Source organism: Artibeus jamaicensis, unplaced genomic scaffold (genome assembly GCF_021234435.1).
Source record: "Artibeus jamaicensis isolate MK-2021 breed Jamaican fruit bat unplaced genomic scaffold, CSHL_Jam_final contig_373, whole genome shotgun sequence".
Lineage (NCBI taxonomy): Eukaryota > Metazoa > Chordata > Mammalia > Chiroptera > Phyllostomidae > Artibeus > Artibeus jamaicensis.
The window spans coordinates 5,076,924-5,095,556 of NW_026521807.1; the positions used below are offsets into that span (position 1 = coordinate 5,076,924).

The 18,633-nt window shown below is 38.3% G+C and overlaps 1 protein-coding gene across 2 annotated transcripts; it reads left to right on the plus strand.

Annotated features, from left to right (window-relative positions):
- The first annotated feature begins 8,360 nt into the window (after window positions 1-8,360).
- Window positions 8,361-17,004, plus strand: ZCCHC9 (zinc finger CCHC-type containing 9). 2 transcript variants are annotated; one of them, XM_037159300.2, is made up of 6 exons: window positions 8,361-8,451; window positions 9,394-9,803; window positions 12,722-12,872; window positions 13,110-13,202; window positions 15,077-15,145; window positions 16,421-17,004. In XM_037159300.2, the coding sequence occupies exons 2-6, from the start codon at window positions 9,420-9,422 to the stop codon at window positions 16,537-16,539; spliced, it is 816 nt and encodes a 271-aa protein (XP_037015195.2). In that variant the 5' UTR covers window positions 8,361-8,451; window positions 9,394-9,419; the 3' UTR covers window positions 16,540-17,004. The 2 variants fall into 2 exon arrangements, with proteins under 2 accessions (XP_037015195.2, XP_053520428.1); XM_053664453.1 differs by lacking the exons at window positions 15,077-15,145; window positions 16,421-17,004 and adding an exon at window positions 14,193-15,070.
- Window positions 17,005-18,633: the final 1,629 nt, after the last annotated feature.

The following is an 18,633-nucleotide window of genomic DNA, read 5'->3' on the forward strand; positions in this document are numbered from 1 at the left end:
GTCACTTGGGTGCCACAACCATTCCTCCCTGCCCCGTGATGTAAAGGCAGCTCTGCCTTCTCTGTGGTCAGGATTTCACCCCTGTCACAATGACGATGCCTCTTCTCGCCTGCTGGTCCCCAGACATCCTAAGTCTTTTATTCCTTTTTGAATGTCAAAAATATTTCACAACAGCTTTTTAAAACTGAAAATCGAACTCAGTCTAATTTTTTTAATGTGAAGGGATATATAGCTAATTTTAATGGAGGAACACTTCTGCATAAATGATGGAATAGCTACAGCATTTAATCTAAAGTAGAAATTAAATAATCACTATCTTTCTACATTAGAAATGTTTATCCTTTTTAATCATATGTGAATTTTAATCATGGGCTTAAAATTTTCTTGGGAAACCACAAAAGTGATGGAGCCTCAAAAACCTAATTAAAAAGGGTAAATAAAATAGCGTCTGAGCTTTAAACTAGGAAAATCTTCACATAAGGGAGATCATTCACCTGTAAGACTAAAATCAAAGAACTGCCTTGGATCTAAGACTCACCTAAGAACTGCGAAACCTAAGATGATGCAGAAAGAGAGCCAAATGAATTGTATTTGACCCTCTCTGCACAGAACCTATAGGAAGAGAAGTCAAAGGGCCATCATGGAACCTAGAAAAGGAGGATGGAGGGATCGCATCTGGTGAACGGGACTTTGCGTCACTGGAGAAGGCCCTACCAGTTGTGACTAGTGACTCAATTCTCGTTTGTTTCTATGGTGGGTATGGGGCTGGGTATGTTCAATAAGTCACATATGCCAGTGCAAAAAATACCCAAGACAGAGGTCAAGGATTAAAGAAGTATACCATAATTAATCATGTATTCATTCTGCAAACATAACCTGTATCTAACAATGAGTGATTGTAGTTCGAGAAATGTAATTATGGAATGATAAAGGTAGGATTTAAAAGAGGTTTTTTAAAAAAATTAGTTTTATGAAACTTAGAGTTACAGTGAACTGACAGTCATTTAGTTTTTAACATATACATCAGTCTCCTTGCTTTTCAAAATGTGCTTGACTCATATGGCCTATTTCTATATTCAATCCAATGATTCAGGGAAGAAATATCATATTTTAGCATCTCCACAAAATGTTTGCTTGCATAAAACTCAGTTGTTAGTATAAAAGCAGCTCTGAAAATAGAAATCTCTTTTAAATAATGCAGGTGAGGCTAAAAGGGAAGACACCGGGCTTCTGGAATGTAAAGGCGGTGCCGCCGAAGGCCCGGGCAAACACGCACAGTGTAGCTGTACAGACGTGTAATTTGTGATCACTCTGCAGACATGGCTGGAATTACTTGGAACTCATCAGTACTGATGAGGCACTAACTGCATTCAGGTGCACTTCAATCAGAACTAGATTATATCATTAAAATTAATGAGGCACTAGAAGACTTTAATGAGTAAAAGAGGGTTGGTTTTAAAGTCTTTTATGCATTTTATTCATTTGACAACAATTTGCTTGACAGTGCAATCACATCTTTCTCTAGCAGACAGGTAAAAAGTTTTCGTTATTAAAGGTTTTAAGTAACACATTATATTCAACACACTCCCTAGTACATCTCTTCAAAATTCACTTAAATGGTCTAATGGTTTAGCTTAATTAAAACAGAGATCAATTTATCTTTCGCTGTCCTGGAGTTTTAAGAATAAAAACTAAACAATTGTGCTCTCTCAGATCCCAAGTTTTTCCATGTATTGCTGAGATGTGGATTGTCTCTCTTTTAAGGCTGCGCATTCGGCCATTTTTAAAATCTCTTCTAGGAATATATTTATCATGAGTGTGTGTGGGGAGAAACTCCACAAACAGGGCTTTATCGTGAGCCTCAGAATATGAAACTGAAACAGATAGATGAATATTTGCCAGCTATCAATGTGTATTTTAACATTATCTTAGCAAATAAGAGAATGAAATACAGTAGTCTCCCCTTATCCATGGGGAATACATTCCGAGGCCTGCAGTGGATGCTGGGAACAGCAGAGTGAAAAAAATATATATATACATGCTTTTTACTGTACATACATACTTATAAAGTAACTAATAATGAAATAGAACAATGATAATACTCTGGCGCAACGTGTTGACAGCAACCTGAACACACTTTCTGTTTCTGTCTCCTCCTACAAATTTAATGCCTCTCTGTCATCACTTATCATGTGCTATGGCCAACAGCAAAACTAGCACAAATTTCTATTACCTTCTTCACAGTTTCACACAGATTTGTTCTTAACATAGATCTCAACAGCTTCAGCATATAGTTTTTGCTTTTCGTATTAAGTCAAGAACTTCCACATTTTCACTTAAAGGAAGCACTTCATGGCTTCTCTTTGGCATATCTGAACTGCCAGCATCACTAGTCTTATGGCTGGTTTGAGAACCAAACAGCACTAAGGAACCGACGTGTGGGTAGTGTCTAGAGGGTGGACACCCCGGGCAGAGGGACCATGCACATCTGGGGCAAGATGGTGCAAGACTCCATCGTGATACTCAGAACAGCGTGCGATTTAAAACTTAGGTATTGTTTATTAAACTTATTTCTGGAACTTTTCATTTAATATTTTCAGACCAAGGCTGGCCACAAATAATTGGAACTGTGGAAAGCAAAACTGCGGATAAGGGGTTGGGGGTAACCGCAGACAATCACAGGAAGGTAACGCAGGCAACAGCCTGAGCACAGCAAGGGATCAGACATTTCAGTCGTCCGGCTTTAACAAATTCAATGTCAGTTAAGCTCTTGGTATCTTAGTTTTCCCCAAGTATACATGAGTATTACTATTCACATGTATTAGTACATAATGAACATCACCATTCATAACTATTTGGGAAGCTTTCGAGCATAAGATTGCTTAATAAATGGTGGCTATTATTTTCTTAAACCTCTGTGCTCCACGAATAGTACTTTCTAAACTAAAATTGAGATATCATTTGTAATAAAAAAGGGAAATTATACATGCCTAACAATCTGATTCTTATATAGTAAATAAAGGAAAGATGTATAAGTGAGCTTTAAGAGAATCAAGATGAAAATATTACTTATAAAAGGTTAAATATCAGCTTTTTATTTTTAAAATTGTAGTAAACATACATACAATGTACCATTTTAATGATTTTAAGTGTACAGTTTAGTGGTGCTAAGCACATTTATGCTGCTGTGTAACCATCCCCACCATCCTAAATATATATTTAAAATGAATACCCAATATGGGAAAAGCAGCAATGCATACATAATAGACTGAAAACTGTACATTCAGATCAGCTTTTAAAAGAAGCCTCCCTGGCTGGTTTTTGCTCCTGCTCCAAAACACACTGTTTGGATACCTGAAGAACATACACCCAATGTTGCTAACGTTTGAGAACTTGCTAGTGATTTCCGTGTTGAGCTGCCTTGGGCGGACCTGAGCACGAATCCACATCTGCCCTCCTGCATTTACTCCTTGGGGTAGTGTAGGCATAACAGTCAGTGTCCTGCACTAGATTGTTGGAAACTCTGGGGTATGGACTGTACCCAGTTCATCTTCATAGAGCTTACCATCATACACTCACATATTCCAGAATATATATATGACTTTGTACATTTTCCTGGTCCATAAATATTTTTTAAAATGTTTGTGGGGCCTCTTTCCCAAGATCATTTATTTTCTATGCCATATGTTTTGGAGGGCTACTTTTTCCCTACTATGTGATTCTCTTAAATTAGTTCATTCTAAGTCATTATTACTTTTCTTCCAGAGACTTAGAGGTAGACTACTTCTTAGATACTAAATCTGTACTAAACATTTTGGCAGCTTGGGTATGCGCACCTTCATCCTTTGTAAAGTATCAGCTTAAATTCTCACTCGTAAAACCTGTTTGTATACGTGTGTGTGCATGTGCTTTGTTTACACAAAACATTTCAGCTTATTTGCTAGGATAGATTCTTTCTTTCTTTTTTTTTTTTTTGACTTGTCCCCATCACCTTCCTTACCTTTATCTCGATCTCCAGCTGTCTGCAACAAATTCTATTGTAAAGTTTTCCAAAATCTCTTAGGAAGACATTTATCTGTAGTCTAAATTACCAGTGTAATTTCTTCACTTATCACCTTACTAGAGGTTTACCAAACTGTTTCCCCTCACAGGATGTTGGCTGCTTACAGGCGAGAACTCTGTCCTTTTCCTGTATCTAGCATTTAACAAAGTACTGCAAACAGTAGATATCAAACAATGCTTTTTCCTCACCTACCCCACTTCACAGAATCTCACTGATAACTCCAGATTGCCCATTAGTCCCTCTGAAGGAAAAATCTAAGGCCCATATCCGGTAGCATTTCCTCAGACATAAGGAGGAAGTGCTCATTTCAGGGATGAGAGTCTGTAAATCTTACTGCTGCATGTAATTTAGGTTTACATATTCATTTGAAGTGCTTGACACTCTAACCACTTAAATGTATGATTAGAAACTCGAACTTGAGAAACAAACCAGAAGAGGGTGAGAGTGAGAAGACCATATCATTTTTGTGATTAATATTTTCAATACTGTTATTTCTCATGGTTAAGGAAAAAATATGAAAAAGGCACAAGCTTTTTCAGGGGAGAACACAAACTTTGTATTATTCCTACTCCTATTGTTTAGTAACCTCAAGCAACTTCGACTAGTGGGTTCCTTCTGTTAGACACTTTGGAAACCATTTCCTTTCTCTTCTGAAGTAATACTTAGTAACACAGTCATACCTTGGAGACATCATGAGTTCAGCTCCAGACCACCATCATAAGCAAGTACAGTAATAAAGTGAGTCATAACATTTTTTTTTTGGTGTAGGGTCTTACCTTTGGTTTGTAAAAAAACACAACACCTGTGAAGGGCAATAAAGTGAAGCTCAATAATTCATTACTGAGGAAACCAATAATACCAAAGAAAAAATAAAAATATGGGGTTATCTGTACTTGCATGTCAGAAAATAAAACTCTGTCACTAGAAGTGTGTTCTAGGTAATCACTTAACTTCTCTGACACTTTGTTTACTGACTTATCAAACAGTAACATAAGATTCTTAAAGGTATGTATTTCTCTGAATCTATAACTGGAAATTCTCATGTCCTGTCTCAAAACTCCCATGGATTAAAAAACTTTTTAATAATTATTCTAAATATAATGCATACTCATCAAAGAACATTTATAAAATGGTAAAAAAAAAAACCCCTCATAATTCTATTACCTCCAGGCCTTATTATAAGGGTCCATAAAACAGGGTTTGTAAGGGTTCATAAATCACCAACAGATTTTTAAGAAAGAAGCTATTAGAGTGTCACTGGTCTGGATCTCATTTTTATTTTAAGTAGGGTCATTAATCCTTTTCCTCTCTTTCTTGCTTCATTTTTCTGTATTCTTAAATGAGATTCAATAAGTGACCAGAGAATTCTGAGCACAGTATTAGGTACATTTTCCTACACCCAACCCTCTTCTCTAGATCTATTTTATAGGGTCTACTATGTGCACTTAAAAACTTTATATAGTTCTTTACTAGTGTAAGCTCTAAAGAATAAAATGCACCTTTCATTTGGCTAAAAGAAATCATTCAGCAAAATCTGGTCCTTTGCTTTGTTTCTGGATTTGCTATTTTTCTTAAATTACTCTACAGTTAAATAGGTTGGTTTGGAGCAGCCCACACAAGTGTGAGACTCAGGCTCAGCTACAGAGCTGGCTCACCCAGGCTGGGCCTTGGACACTCTTAGTCCTGCAGTACCTACTAGTCATTCTAGCCTGCTGGCTAAGTACCTTTTACTCTCAGAATCTAGGCAAGAATGAGGATTTAAATTTTAATGGCAGTGGTTTCAATTACAGTTAAGATGGAATGAGAACACTCCCCATGTGTCCCACCGAATGCAGCTATAAAACATAATGCATAGATCAGCTCTTTGAAGACTCTGGTAAATAAACAGTAAGCAAATTAAAAAAGAATTATTTTTTAAAATCCTCACCTGAGGACATGATCATTGATTTTAGAGAGAGGATAAGGGATGGAAATGTTGATGTAAGAGAGAAACATCAATCACTTGCCTCTCCTACACGCCCAGACCAGGGACTTAACCTGTAGTCTAGGCATGTGCCTTGAGCAGGGGACTCATGAGAGGCAACCACACATTGATGTTTTTCTCCTTCTCTCTTTCCCTTCCTCTCTAAAGATAAAGAAATAAAATCTTTAAAAAAAAATAGTAAAAGTGGGTTCAGGCAAAGAAACAATCCCCTGCAGTATTTCAAAGTAGTAGAGGCTTTGGACTGAGATCTTGGTTTAAATCCTGACTCTGCCTCTTACTAGATGTGTAACTTGGATTATTTCAACTCTCTAAGCTTATTTCCTCTTTGTTAAATGGAGAAAACAATACTTACTTCTCAAGATATTGGGTGAATTAATTAGGTGATGAATGTAAAGCATCCAGCAGTGTTAGTTGCCTATAAAATGTTCAGTTAGCTATCAATAGCACGAACAGTAACATTTTCTCCCGAATCCCTAAGGATTTCCATGGCCTATTTACTCAATTACTAATATTTTTTTGAGATAATTTCACAAAAACAAATTGAGATCATGTTCCTTCACTTCTAGAGATGACCAATCTACAGTTTGAAATCCAACACAATACTAAAAGACAAGTTTTAGCTGAATGCACCCTCTAGTGGTTTATGTTATGTGCAGGTAGCTGGCTTCTGTGAAGAAAATCCCTTGATACGATATCACTAGGTTAAAAGTGCTGAAGCCTGATGACTGAAAACATTATGATATGCACAGCACTCTCCTACATTTTAGAAAGCTCCCTCTATTCAAGAGCTGGAGCACTTGTTTTTTAACAATTTCCCTGCAGTGAGACCTAGGATATTGGTGACTTTTACAATACCAAATCCCACTACTTCCACAGTGGACTTTATTCTTCCTCTTAATGAAAGTGGGTTACTTTCTAGTTTGCTTTAATGAGCATTGCAAAGTCCCTATTTTTCATTTAGTTATAAAAAATGAACTGAGCACTAAATACATACCAGGCAATGGGGATACAATAAACAATTACACAATTTTTAATATAATTACAAATTTGAAAAATGCTGTAAGGAAGCATAAACTGCCATGAGCGTACAATAGGGGATTGACATAGTTTGGGGGAGGGGGCACTGAAAAGATTACTGAGAAAAATATTGAAAGCCTTGAAGAGTCTGGTTAAGAAATTAGTTGAAAGAAAAGGAGTATCATTCAAAGAAAACAGCCTATGTAGAGGCCTGGAGACAGCAAGGAACATGGGGCATTTGCAAAACTGAGGGAAGGTTCCTATGCTTGGAGCTCAGAGGAGGAAGATTGCTCAAGCTGGAAGATAGTGAAGTGAGCACGGACTTAATACTAAGTTAAGGAGTCTCATTCTAAGAACAATGGGAAACTATGCAAGGGATTAAAACAGGAGAGCAACATCTGATTTACATTTTCAGAAGTTCACTTGGTTAAAGCATGGAAAATGGGTTTCAGGGAGCGCCAAGTACGAATGCGCAGACCAGCTGCCAGTAATCGGATAAGATGTTGAGACGTGTGAGGAGAGAGACAAAGAAGTGGACAGATAATTTAAGTGATAAAATAGATCCAGCTATCCACTGATGGGAATGGGAGCATGAGTGGATAAGATAGGTACATCTGGCGGTGCTGGCCGTTTGGGAGGAGTTGTTGAAATAATGAGCTGTTTCGGAGACCAGGGTTTAAGAAGAGAACTTTGGCCACAGTGTAATGTATTTCAATTGAATGCTTAAATAGCGTTGGGCAGACCATTAGGCATCGCCTTCTATCAACAGGGCCCCCGAAGTCTTTTTTTAGACAGTGATTCACTACGCTAGTGCTTTGTACCTTACATCTGCCTAGAAACTGTTAATTCCCTCCCACAGCGACTTTCACCGAATTTTTGTTTTCCGAAGTTCCAAGATCATCTTCTTAAGAAAGCGTTCCCAGTGTCCCACCCCACCGATCTTCTCGTCCATTTCGCCACTGATACATGAGTTCCAGACAGCACGGAATGAGCAGTCTCCATCTCTGATTTCCAGGTGTCCAGGTCAGCGCCCTTCAAATTCTAGGCGCTCCGCCAACGTCCTCCCAGCCACTGTCACCAGTCAAGCAGGAGTCCCCAGAATCAGCCGAAAGCCTAAAGATCCAAACCCTCTTTCGCCCGCAGGAAGTGACGCGCTCTCAAAACGACGTGATTCCGGTCCCGAGGCCGCTGCAGGGGAGCGGGCTTCTCTGGCACGCTGACTCTGCTGCTCTGGAGGATTCACGTGTGGTGGGAAGGCGCGGGCGCTGAGACGGGAGGGGGCCCCGGGACCGCCCACAGAGCGGTGGAGTGGCTTCCGTGGTTTCCTGGGACCCGGCTGCGGGGCAGAGGGCCTGGCTGCTAGGCACCCAGGGGCCCTCAGCACCAGGTAAGGCTGCAGGGCCGGGCTGTGCGGCCTCCCCGGAGGCTCGCGCGCGGACGGGCTCAGCTGCGGGGCGCTGGCCACTCCGGCAGGCGCGTAGGTCCCGCCGGAGCCTGCCCTAAGAGTAGACGCGGACTGCCCGGGCTTGATCCTCGGAGTTGTCCCCTTCCCCCGGGGAAGGGAATTCTTAACTGGGACAGTCTCACGGTGTGCTGTGACGAGTGTATGCGCGTGGTGCCAAGCGACGCACAGCATCTCACCTGTTTCTTGGTCCCGCCCCTCGGGTCGTGTTGAGGGGGTGTTCGACCACAGGAGCTGAGGTTTTTAAACATTGGTTGTTGCACAGGATGCTGCCGTAATAGGGGTGCAGCTTAATTGCTAGATGATTTGCTAGCCCCGGTCCCATCACGTGACTGTGAACGCTTATATATTTCACTTATCAATCTGCCGGAAAGAGTTGTAGAGACAAATCACATGAAACCACAGGATTTTTGTGTACAATCTAGCAAAGCGGATGCTTTGCGTTGAAGTAGGTTAGTTAACAAGATTGGAAGTGAGTAGCCCTGGGATTTAGAGACAAGAAAAGAAACGGCTAGGAAAGTTGGGAAGTTTGGAAGAGTAACTTGATTCACTGTTATTACTTTGTGATTTAAATTTTGCAAAATAACCTGGTTTCTTAATGAATGTTTTCCAGTTTTAAGCAAGTATTTATATTATAGTAGGCATGCTCTTGTTTTTTACTGGTGTGGTAGCTTCTGTGGTAAGGGCTACATTTCCATTATGGGACTATTTGCAACACATTATATAGAACTAAATATACAGATACCTAAATGAAGTAAAAAACATGTTTTAATAATTCAAACTTTAACATATGGGCATATGTGATATATGTCATGTATCTTTAGGTTTTTCCCTTTTAAATGACTAATTGCCGTGCCTGTCTTAAAGCTTGATACAGAACCTCTGGTAAAACCATGACTCGATGGGCCCGAGTTACCACCGCACATAACAAAAGACCCTTGCCTGCAACATCATGGGAAGATATGAAGAAGGGGTCCTTCGAGGACAAGAGCCAAAACCTCCCAAAGAGTAAACAACGTGAAGCCAATAGGCTGTCCCTTAAAAATGATGCGCCCCAAGCAAAACACAAAAAGAACAAGAAGAAAAAGGAGTACTTAAATGAAGATGTGAATGGATTCATGGAATACCTAAGACAAAACTCCCAGATGGCTCACAATGAGGAGACTATAGCAACAAACAGTCAGGAAGTAAGGGAAGAAATTGCAGTTGCTTTGAAAAAAGATAGTCGCAGGGAAGGAAGACGATTAAAAAGACAAGCAGCAAAGAAAAATGCAATGGTAAGATGATCACTTCTACCAAAATATTACTTTATATGGCTAGAAACTTATACTCATATTTTAGCAGTCTGATTGCTGTTTTGTACTAATGTATAAAGCATCTCTGCGAGGGCTAGTAACTGCATGCCGGCTACTTAATGTACTGATTAATTATCAGGACAAAATTACGAGTGGTGGCATTCCCACGTTTATGGGTAGAAACACTAACGTGCAGGTGGGGAACTATCTTGCTGAAACCACTTTGCTAGTAGGAAATGGGAAACTCAAACCCAGGAAAAAGTGTTAACACTTGATTGCTTAGAATGCTGGCTGGTACTATGTAAGTAATGTTATTAAATGCATGTGAATCTAAATGGGCCGCTGGCTATGCAGTCCGTCCAAAAAACTTTTTTTCCAAACCCAGAGTCTGACCTCAAAACCTGTATCTCATATCTGTCTCAACATAGCCCCTTTTCAAACAACCATTTTTTTTTTAAGATAAAAATAAGTAGGAAGATTGAATACAACTGGTTAAAAAGGTGTGGTTTCGGTTTGGAAAGGATGTATTTTTTATGCATGAAAAACAGACACAAGAAGGAGCTCTAATACAAATCACAGTAATTAGTAGTAGAGCAGCAGAATTAAAACTTCTTGAGACTCCGTAGTTATCTAGTTACCGCTTTTTCCCTCCCATTTCATACCCAGAGGAATGTGGGGGGGGGCAGCTGCAGGTTTATTTCTGTGGTGCCCAGCCCTAGATTTTAAACTGTCAGACACAGTGAAATACTTTGTATATTTCTTTCCCTTCTCTAAGTGAATTCCCCAAGGCTTCTAGCAGGATACTGCATAAGAATCAGGATTTGTTATCATTTTATACTTTCCAGTTTTTATTAGAATTACTAAATGTAGAGCTCTGTTTGTACCAAGGCAGGTTTGAAGTGTTGTAACTGCCATAAGTGTAGCTTCCGACATTTGCAGGATTGGTTTTGTGCAGTGTGATATTTAAAAATAATACTGAGGAGACATTACTTGTGGATAAATGGAGATAGAAAAGAGAATTATTTCTATTTGGATCAGGATAGTTTTGTTTAGATTGTACAATTATTTTTAAATATTTTTAAGTCAAACATAATTTAAAGATAATTTCATTGACATAAACAGCATGGTGACTTGCATACTATTTGGAAAAGGTTAATATTGTGACCTTTGAAGAAAAGTTAAGAGAAGTAATTGAGGTGGAAGAACATTGTTCTTTTTTTTTTTAAGGAATGCTTTAAAGTATGTACTTTAAACAGTATGGCTTATTGTGACTTACCTTCAGCTGGCTTTCTTGTAATTTTCTTAATAACTCATACTTAGCATCAGTTCTTAATTGCTAATAAATTAAGATGTAGATACTTACTAGTTTGCTTTCCCACAGTCCAATTTACATAAAATTTAAGGATCTTTCAAGAAACTTGTATTCGAAATTTACATAAAAAGTAATCAGTGAGCTGCCAGGTTATTAGAAACCACCTTGACTTCCCCCAAAACCCAAGACCTCTTATGTTGATAATTCAAAATTTAGCATTAGTTTTTCCTCCAGTTGAAGAACAGATGCATTTTCTTGCCTTGGCCAGAGGTTCAGTTGTTCGGAGTGTCATCCTCGTACACCAAAAGGTTTTGGGTTTGCTTCCTAAGTCAGAGCACATACCTATAGGTTGCGGGTTCGATTTCTGGTTGGCACATACAAGAGGCGGCTGATCAAAGATCAGTATCTCGATTTCTTTCTCTCCCCTTCCCTCCCTCCCTAAAATCAAACATGTCCTTGGGTGAGGAGAAATAAATAAATAAATAGGTAGGTAGGTAGGTAGGAAGATAGATAGATAGATAAATAAATAAATAAATAGATGCATTCCTTTGTTTGGACCAGGTCATTCTAAATGTAAAAGATACTGAAGAATAAAGGAGCCCATTTTTGTCCATTGTTATTAAACAGGAAAAAAGAGAAAGGACATAGTGATAAAATGTTATGTTTTATTTTGCCTATTGAATTTACTTTCTTAAAAACTTATTTTTACGCTTATTTTGAAAAAAAATTGTAGATGAACTGTTTGTTATCCAAGAACTATATCTGTCTTTTTCCAGTATAAATAAAATAGTTTAAATTTGATTATGACTGATGTTCTCATTCAGTGCAGCCAAAAATCCTCCAAATTGCTAGACAGCATGTAAAAAAAAGCAAACCATTGTCCCATGTTATGTTGGAGCTAAATAATTCATCTTAGAATTATACCTTTAAAAAGAATTGTGTGTGTATTCTAAAAATGAAAAATCTATTTTTTTAAAGATTTTATTTGTTTATCTTTATAGGGGAAGGGAAGGAGATAGGGAGAGAAATATCAACGTATGGTTGCCTCTTGTGTGTCCCCTGCTGGGAACTGGCCTGCAACCCAGGCAGGTGCCGAAAAATCTATTTTTGAATAGTAAAGGATATGTATTATAAAGATATTAAAACTGTAACATACACTTTTTGGTATGAAATTTAGTTTATGATTTGAATCAGAATTTAAGTGTAATCCTTTAACCCAAATTCATTCAATTATATGAACTTTAAATGTGCAAATGTTAATTTTGAGTGATAATTTGTATGTATTGTCTACTTTAGAAAACTCAGTTTTAATTCATTTAAGTGATGATCTCCTATAGAGCCCCTTCCAACTTTGTGTCTGAAATGGATGGATTGAGGGTTTTCAAAAATACTGCGACCCTGGTGGAAAGGACATTTCTTATTGTTTAGGATTGTGTGAAAGGCTTTTTTATCCAGATAAAATGTGAGATTTCAGAAAAAGTGCTAGATAACCTTACAATGAGAAATGTTTCAAAGATATTTTTGATAACAAGAATTGATAAAGCCAGTGTGGTTTTGCAGTGTGGAAACTAACATTTTGTTTTCCCAGGTATGTTTTCATTGTAGACAACCTGGCCATGGGATTGCAGATTGCCCAGCTGCCCTCGAGAATCAAGATATGGGCACTGGAATATGTTACCGATGTGGATCTACAGAGCATGAAATAACCAAGTGCAAGGCTAAAGTAGACCCAGCTCTTGGTATGTTTTGTTTTCTTGTCAAATCTTGATGTGCTTATCAAAAGTGGGAAAGTGGCCAATAAGTAGCCAACTGGGTTTTTCTGGTGACAGGGTTACGAGTATACTACTTTTTGAAATAAGATTAAATTATAGATTATGTAAAAACTTACTTTCTTCTCAGAGGATTTTAAAATAATATGAATTACATGACTTGTAATATACATGACCAACTTAACAGGAACTGTTTGACCCTTACAGGTGAATTTCCTTTTGCAAAATGCTTTGTTTGTGGGGAAATGGGGCACCTGTCCAGATCTTGCCCTGATAATCCCAAAGGAGTCTATGCTGATGGTGAGTACCGTTACCCTTGTATGTCAGACACAGTGACTCAGCATGCAGTTATATTTAACTTACAGTGTTAACCATTCTTGGATACATTTTTTAATACAAAACCTTGAGAATTTAATTATTTTTATCAAGCACTATTCTATGTACTGGACTTTTTGGGTAATATGACTTGATAATAAGTCAAATCAGAAGAAACTCAGGTGAGTATTTCAGACTCTGCTTGCTTTAGCATCATGAGAATATATTATAAACTTCTACTTTTAAACATAACAGAAGCAAAGGGATTATATCTCAAACTGATACAAGATTTTAAATATGTGATTTAAAAATACTATGAATTTAATCTCCGTCTAGCATACCATTTTTGTGTAAAAGGCTGCTTATGCTATCATATGTAGTAATTTTTGTTTCTGAACGTTTTCCTTATTGTTTGGCATGGGATCATGTAACTTTCTTATTTATCTTAGCTAATGTCCTTAGGTCCTCACATAGAGTCTATGAGGTCTAAAACTTGAAGGAGGTTGTCATCTGTTAATGTGAGTCATCTGTTAATGTGATGGCCGGTACCATCGGGTTCTAGACACCTCGTGTGTCGTGTCCTGGGTTCCACTGGAGAAGTCCAGAGAGAAAGCATAGCTTTCAGAGCGAGTCAGACCGGTTATAGCTGTGCACCGCCACTTACTAGCTGGGGGACGTTGGCTGTGTTATTTAGTGCCTCTCATCTCAGTTTCTTCACTTATAAAATAGAGATGTAAAAAAGCTACATATTTCATTTGCTTCTGAGATGCATATTTTTTCACATTTTAGTATCTCTGAACCAGAATGTGTCTTACCAGTGGTAGGTCCCACATAATTGGCATATTTTCTTTTTTTTCTGAGAGACATGTAAAACAGTGATAGATCTTATAATCAGTGGTATCTTACTTAGATTTAATGAATTATGGTGTTCCCTTTGAAAAGTTACGAGGATTAAAATCTGTCATTTCACCACAGCTCTACAAACAGTATGGAGGCCTGGGCCTGGAAAAACGCTCAAGTGTGCCTTTGAATTTTGAGCCCGTGAAGCAGGTCCTGTAACATGATAAATGAACGAAGATGGTTTTGGGTGGTCAACCAAAATGATGAAATATTTTTTTAAAAAGTGCAGCAAGAAGAGTATACTGCATAGAAGCGAGAGGTTTATATTCTGTAGGGACATTTTTTGAGTAAGTTACTTAACATTATGTGCATGCTCATGATGACGCTTGACCATTATGCAGAAAACTCATTTTAGAAACCACTCCTGTAATGTTGCTTAAAGTAGGTACATAGGCATTTTAATTAGGGCTAGATAGGAGGCATAGAAACAAAAGTTGATTTTTATTCCTTTCATAACTGCTCACCTGCATCTGACCTATACTGCACAGCAGTGGTTTCTAACCTTTTTTTTGGGGGGGGGTGAATTGGGGGGTGGTCAGTGATCATTGGAGAATGTGATAATGACTGTGGACATCCTTGACAAATATATCACACAGATTTTGCTCACAGGTTTAAGAGTTCACAAACCCTTGCCTATCCAACCATGGTCCAGGCTTCTGTGCAGTAGCTCTTGGACATTCCAGAGGACAAGTGTCTTCTATCATACTTCTTCCCTCCTTCCCACTTCTCCCTGAAGGCCAGGTGCAACAAAAGGGTAGGCGCAGTTCAGTGCTCTGTGAGGTCAAGAGGATGGAGAATGCACTTATCAATAGGAATGGTGGCACCCATGGGTGTTCCTGGCTTCAGCTACCTTTGCAATTGACAAGGTCAGGAGGACCAGCTAAGATATGAAAGTGCTTTGAGATTTTAAGAGCCCCATGTAGTGTGAGTGGTTTTCAATGACTTTGTTCTTTTTCTAGGTGGTTGCTGCAGACTTTGTGGCTCTGTGGGACATTTTAAGAAAGATTGCCCTCAAAGTCAGAATTCAGGTGAGATTTCTGGGCTTTCATTTAGAAGGGATAAGATTGGTAATCCTCTGTTTCGCTGCACTTTATTATTATTTTAAGTACTACTGAATTTGAGGCAACCTGGCTTCCTGCTGCAGTGATAACCTAACCACTTCTCAGTCAGCAGTAGGCACGGTAGTAATCGAGCATTCGCTGCTTTTCTCAGGTGAGAAAAAAGTGATAAGCACCAGAGGACCCTGATCTTATAATGCACCTTATTTATAATCATTTATATTTGCCAACTAATTTAATAATAGAGCCAGTTCTGTAACTTAAAAGTATGGATTCACTAATAAGAAATATGAAAATAACTTTTAATATTCTTATAATTGAGTGTCCTCATAATATGGTTTGCTTTGTATGTACCCAAAGGATTCAGAGTTGGTTGTAAAAACTGCCAAAAATATTGAAATCGTGTTGTCCACACAGTATTTGCCCAGTTTTATATTTCTTAGTGAAATATATTCACTATTTCATAGTGAAATAGTACTCTAGGGCATCAGAAACTTCATAAATCTTCACTATACCTATGGTAAATTTGGGGGGAAGTGGAGACCATTATTACATTAGTTTGCCTAGATTAGAAAGATGATAATCCTGTGTGGAAGAAAGCAAGACAGTAGATATCCTGGTAGTGCTTCTTGTGGGGGACCACATTTCTTTTTATTTCAAATAGTCACAGTGCTATACAAGTAAGTTTGCCCATTTTTACATCCTGCATCTAACATTTAAATTTGAAAACCAAGAGTTCTTGTTTATAATCTTGTCTAGAAGTTAGTCTTTACTACACTGTAGGCCGTAAGATTGAAATGATGAAGAGGAATTTGAATTCTCCCTCCTGGGAGGATTGCCACTTCCCAAATGACAAGACTGACAAGCAGATGTTGTATAATTTCACAGGTGGAATCTTGTGCATTTAAAAGTGATGCTTCATAAGTCTTGCTGTTTACAGACTCTTGGAATTCATTGACTCTGTAATGATGAACTCTGGGAAAGAATGAAAGCGCTTTCTCATCAATTTGTGCATTGCAAAGCAATTGCTGCATTTCCCTAATTGGGATGAGAAATTGCCTGTAGTACTCGGAAATCAAGGATTATAATCAATTATAGAATTGCTCACTTTCCTTTAGTGATGGAGTATTCCCTCCTTGTGATTATTCATGTCAAAACCAGTTCCTTTGCTAAATCAAAACCAACCTAGGTGGATGTATTTGATTATGGTTTTTCTTACATTCTGACTTTTCTGTTCCTGTACAGATCGAATGGTTACAGTTGGTCGCTGGGCAAAGGGAATGAGTGCGGACTATGAAGAAATTTTGGATGTGCCTAAACCACAGAAACCCCAAGCAAAAATACCTAAAGTTGTTAATTTTTGATAATGATTAGTACTATCATAAATTACCGCCTCGTTACATTCTGAACTGGGCCTTCATCAGAAGTTGGAGCCGGGCTCCCGTGGAGAGGCCTATGTTGTAGATTTCAGAATGGTCTGGATGTTCAGTTTCCTGAGTCCTGTCCACCAAGGAGTTTGCATGCTGCGTGGAGAAAGTCACCGAAGGAAAGCATAAGATGTTTAAATTGGATTCTTTTAAAGAAAATTTTTAACAGATGGAACTTAGGTGTATGTAAGTGGTTACGGAGCTAATTGTAACAATCATTTTCCTTAAAAACGAAATTATGCCCTCATCTGAACCACTCCTAAACAAAGGGTAACTGCTCTGCATTTGGGAATGAATTTTTAGTTATATTGTTTTTTAGGTTCAAAGTATCAAATTTATTTATAAGTTGCCACAAAATCTGCTGTATTTTTATAATATTTAATAAAAATTTGCTATTTTACTGAATAACTGATTCTGGATTTAACTAGCCCTTTTCCATTAACAGTCTCTTTGGTTAATTTGGGTTAATTTTTGTTTCAGTTTTCACATAAAGAATCACACATGAGTATTTTTCAGGTTAAAATTGAAGAGCTCTTTCTCTGTCCTTGATTTTCAAGAAAGAAATTCCAGCCAAAATTCAGTCTGAGGTATTTAACCAGAGTGATGGCACGTAGCAAAGTGTACATCACACATAATAGCATTTGTTTCTATGTTTTGGAGTCAGGGTGAGATGCAGGTACCGCTGTAACAGAGTTAGAACACTGATCAGGGACCCATTATCTTCTTTGATGTGATGAATACATGCAGACTTAATACATATATTTCACAGGCTTAAGGCTCCCATTGTACTGGATAATGGAATGACTAGTGGATTGTGTATTTCATTTGGAATTTTACCTGATTGGATATATTTGTAACTAAAGGAAACAGCTGTGATTAGTTACTGAAGCTTAAAAAGCACAATATTTACCAAATATGAAAAGAAACACTCTTTTTTTTAAATATCTGCACAACTGAACAATTCTAGTCTTACTAGGAGCTGTTCTTTCATTTTCAGTGAGACAGGAAAACATGGCAGGATGTGGCTCAACATCCCAAAGCCAAGGAAGTGGGTGCCTTTACGGGAATTGCACAAGCTACATGGCTGGAAAAGGACAGCAGTGCTCTGTAGTCGTTTAGTCCAAACGCCTCATTTGTTCCACTGGTCCTCTCAGGAGCAGAAAGGCTCTGGGGAGTCAAAAACCCGTCAGCTGCAGGTCTAATGTTTTTCATACAGTCTTCCACAGAGGAGTTAGTGTCCATTTTGTTTTTCTTGGGTTACTTTGTTCATCGTTTTAATATTCAATAAATTAGTGTGATCATTAGAAATAAACTGCAGGTACCAAATGTAACATTAAAAAAGTGTATGGACACCGTCAGAGGAATTCAGATAAATTGACATCCTGAGAGAATGTATTTCTTAAAAGAAATGATGTTTATTTTCTTAGCTAAAAAGGCCTAAGGAGGAAGACAAACTTAATTTATTCTGTATTATTTCCCCAAAACATACTATGCTCCTAATACTTAGGCACATGGGATTGTGGCAGTGAATCAGACAAGCAAGGTCATATGCACTTTAATGGGGCTGAAGAGTGGAGTGGAGGCATAGGGGAAAAAATGCATATCAGAGTCCTGGCTGGTGTGGCTCAGTGGACTGAGTGGCCTGCAAACCAAGGGGTTGCTAGTTGGGTATCTGGTTGGGGCACAGGCCTGAGTTGTGGGCCAGGTCTCCAATGGGGAACATGTGAGAGGCAACCACACACTGATGTTTCTCTCCCTCTCCCTCCCTTCCCCTCTAAAGTAAATAAAATATTTTAAAAAATATATCAGAAAATGGAAAAATGTTCTATTACATTTTAAAAATATTTTCTTGAAAGACTTAGTGAAAAGCACTCTTCAGTCCTCCGAACACATCTCTTAACCTATCTTCCCTTTTCCGTGGCTGACTCCTTAATCTACATCCAGCCCTAATACCCTTCCTTTCAGTCCCATGTTCTCGCCTGCCTGCTGGACCTTCCTACTGGGATGTTACACTTAACACCTCAAACTCAA

Excerpts from the sequence above, each read along its gene's own strand:
- ZCCHC9 (XM_037159300.2), top strand. The coding sequence starts at position 9,420 with ATGACTCGATGGGCCCGAGTTACCACCGCACATAACAAAAGACCCTTG. Across the intron at positions 9,804-12,721 it reads CAGCAAAGAAAAATGCAATG|GTATGTTTTCATTGTAGACA; the intron begins GTAAGATGATCA and ends TTGTTTTCCCAG. Across the intron at positions 13,203-15,076 it reads CAAAGGAGTCTATGCTGATG|GTGGTTGCTGCAGACTTTGT; the intron begins GTGAGTACCGTT and ends TTCTTTTTCTAG.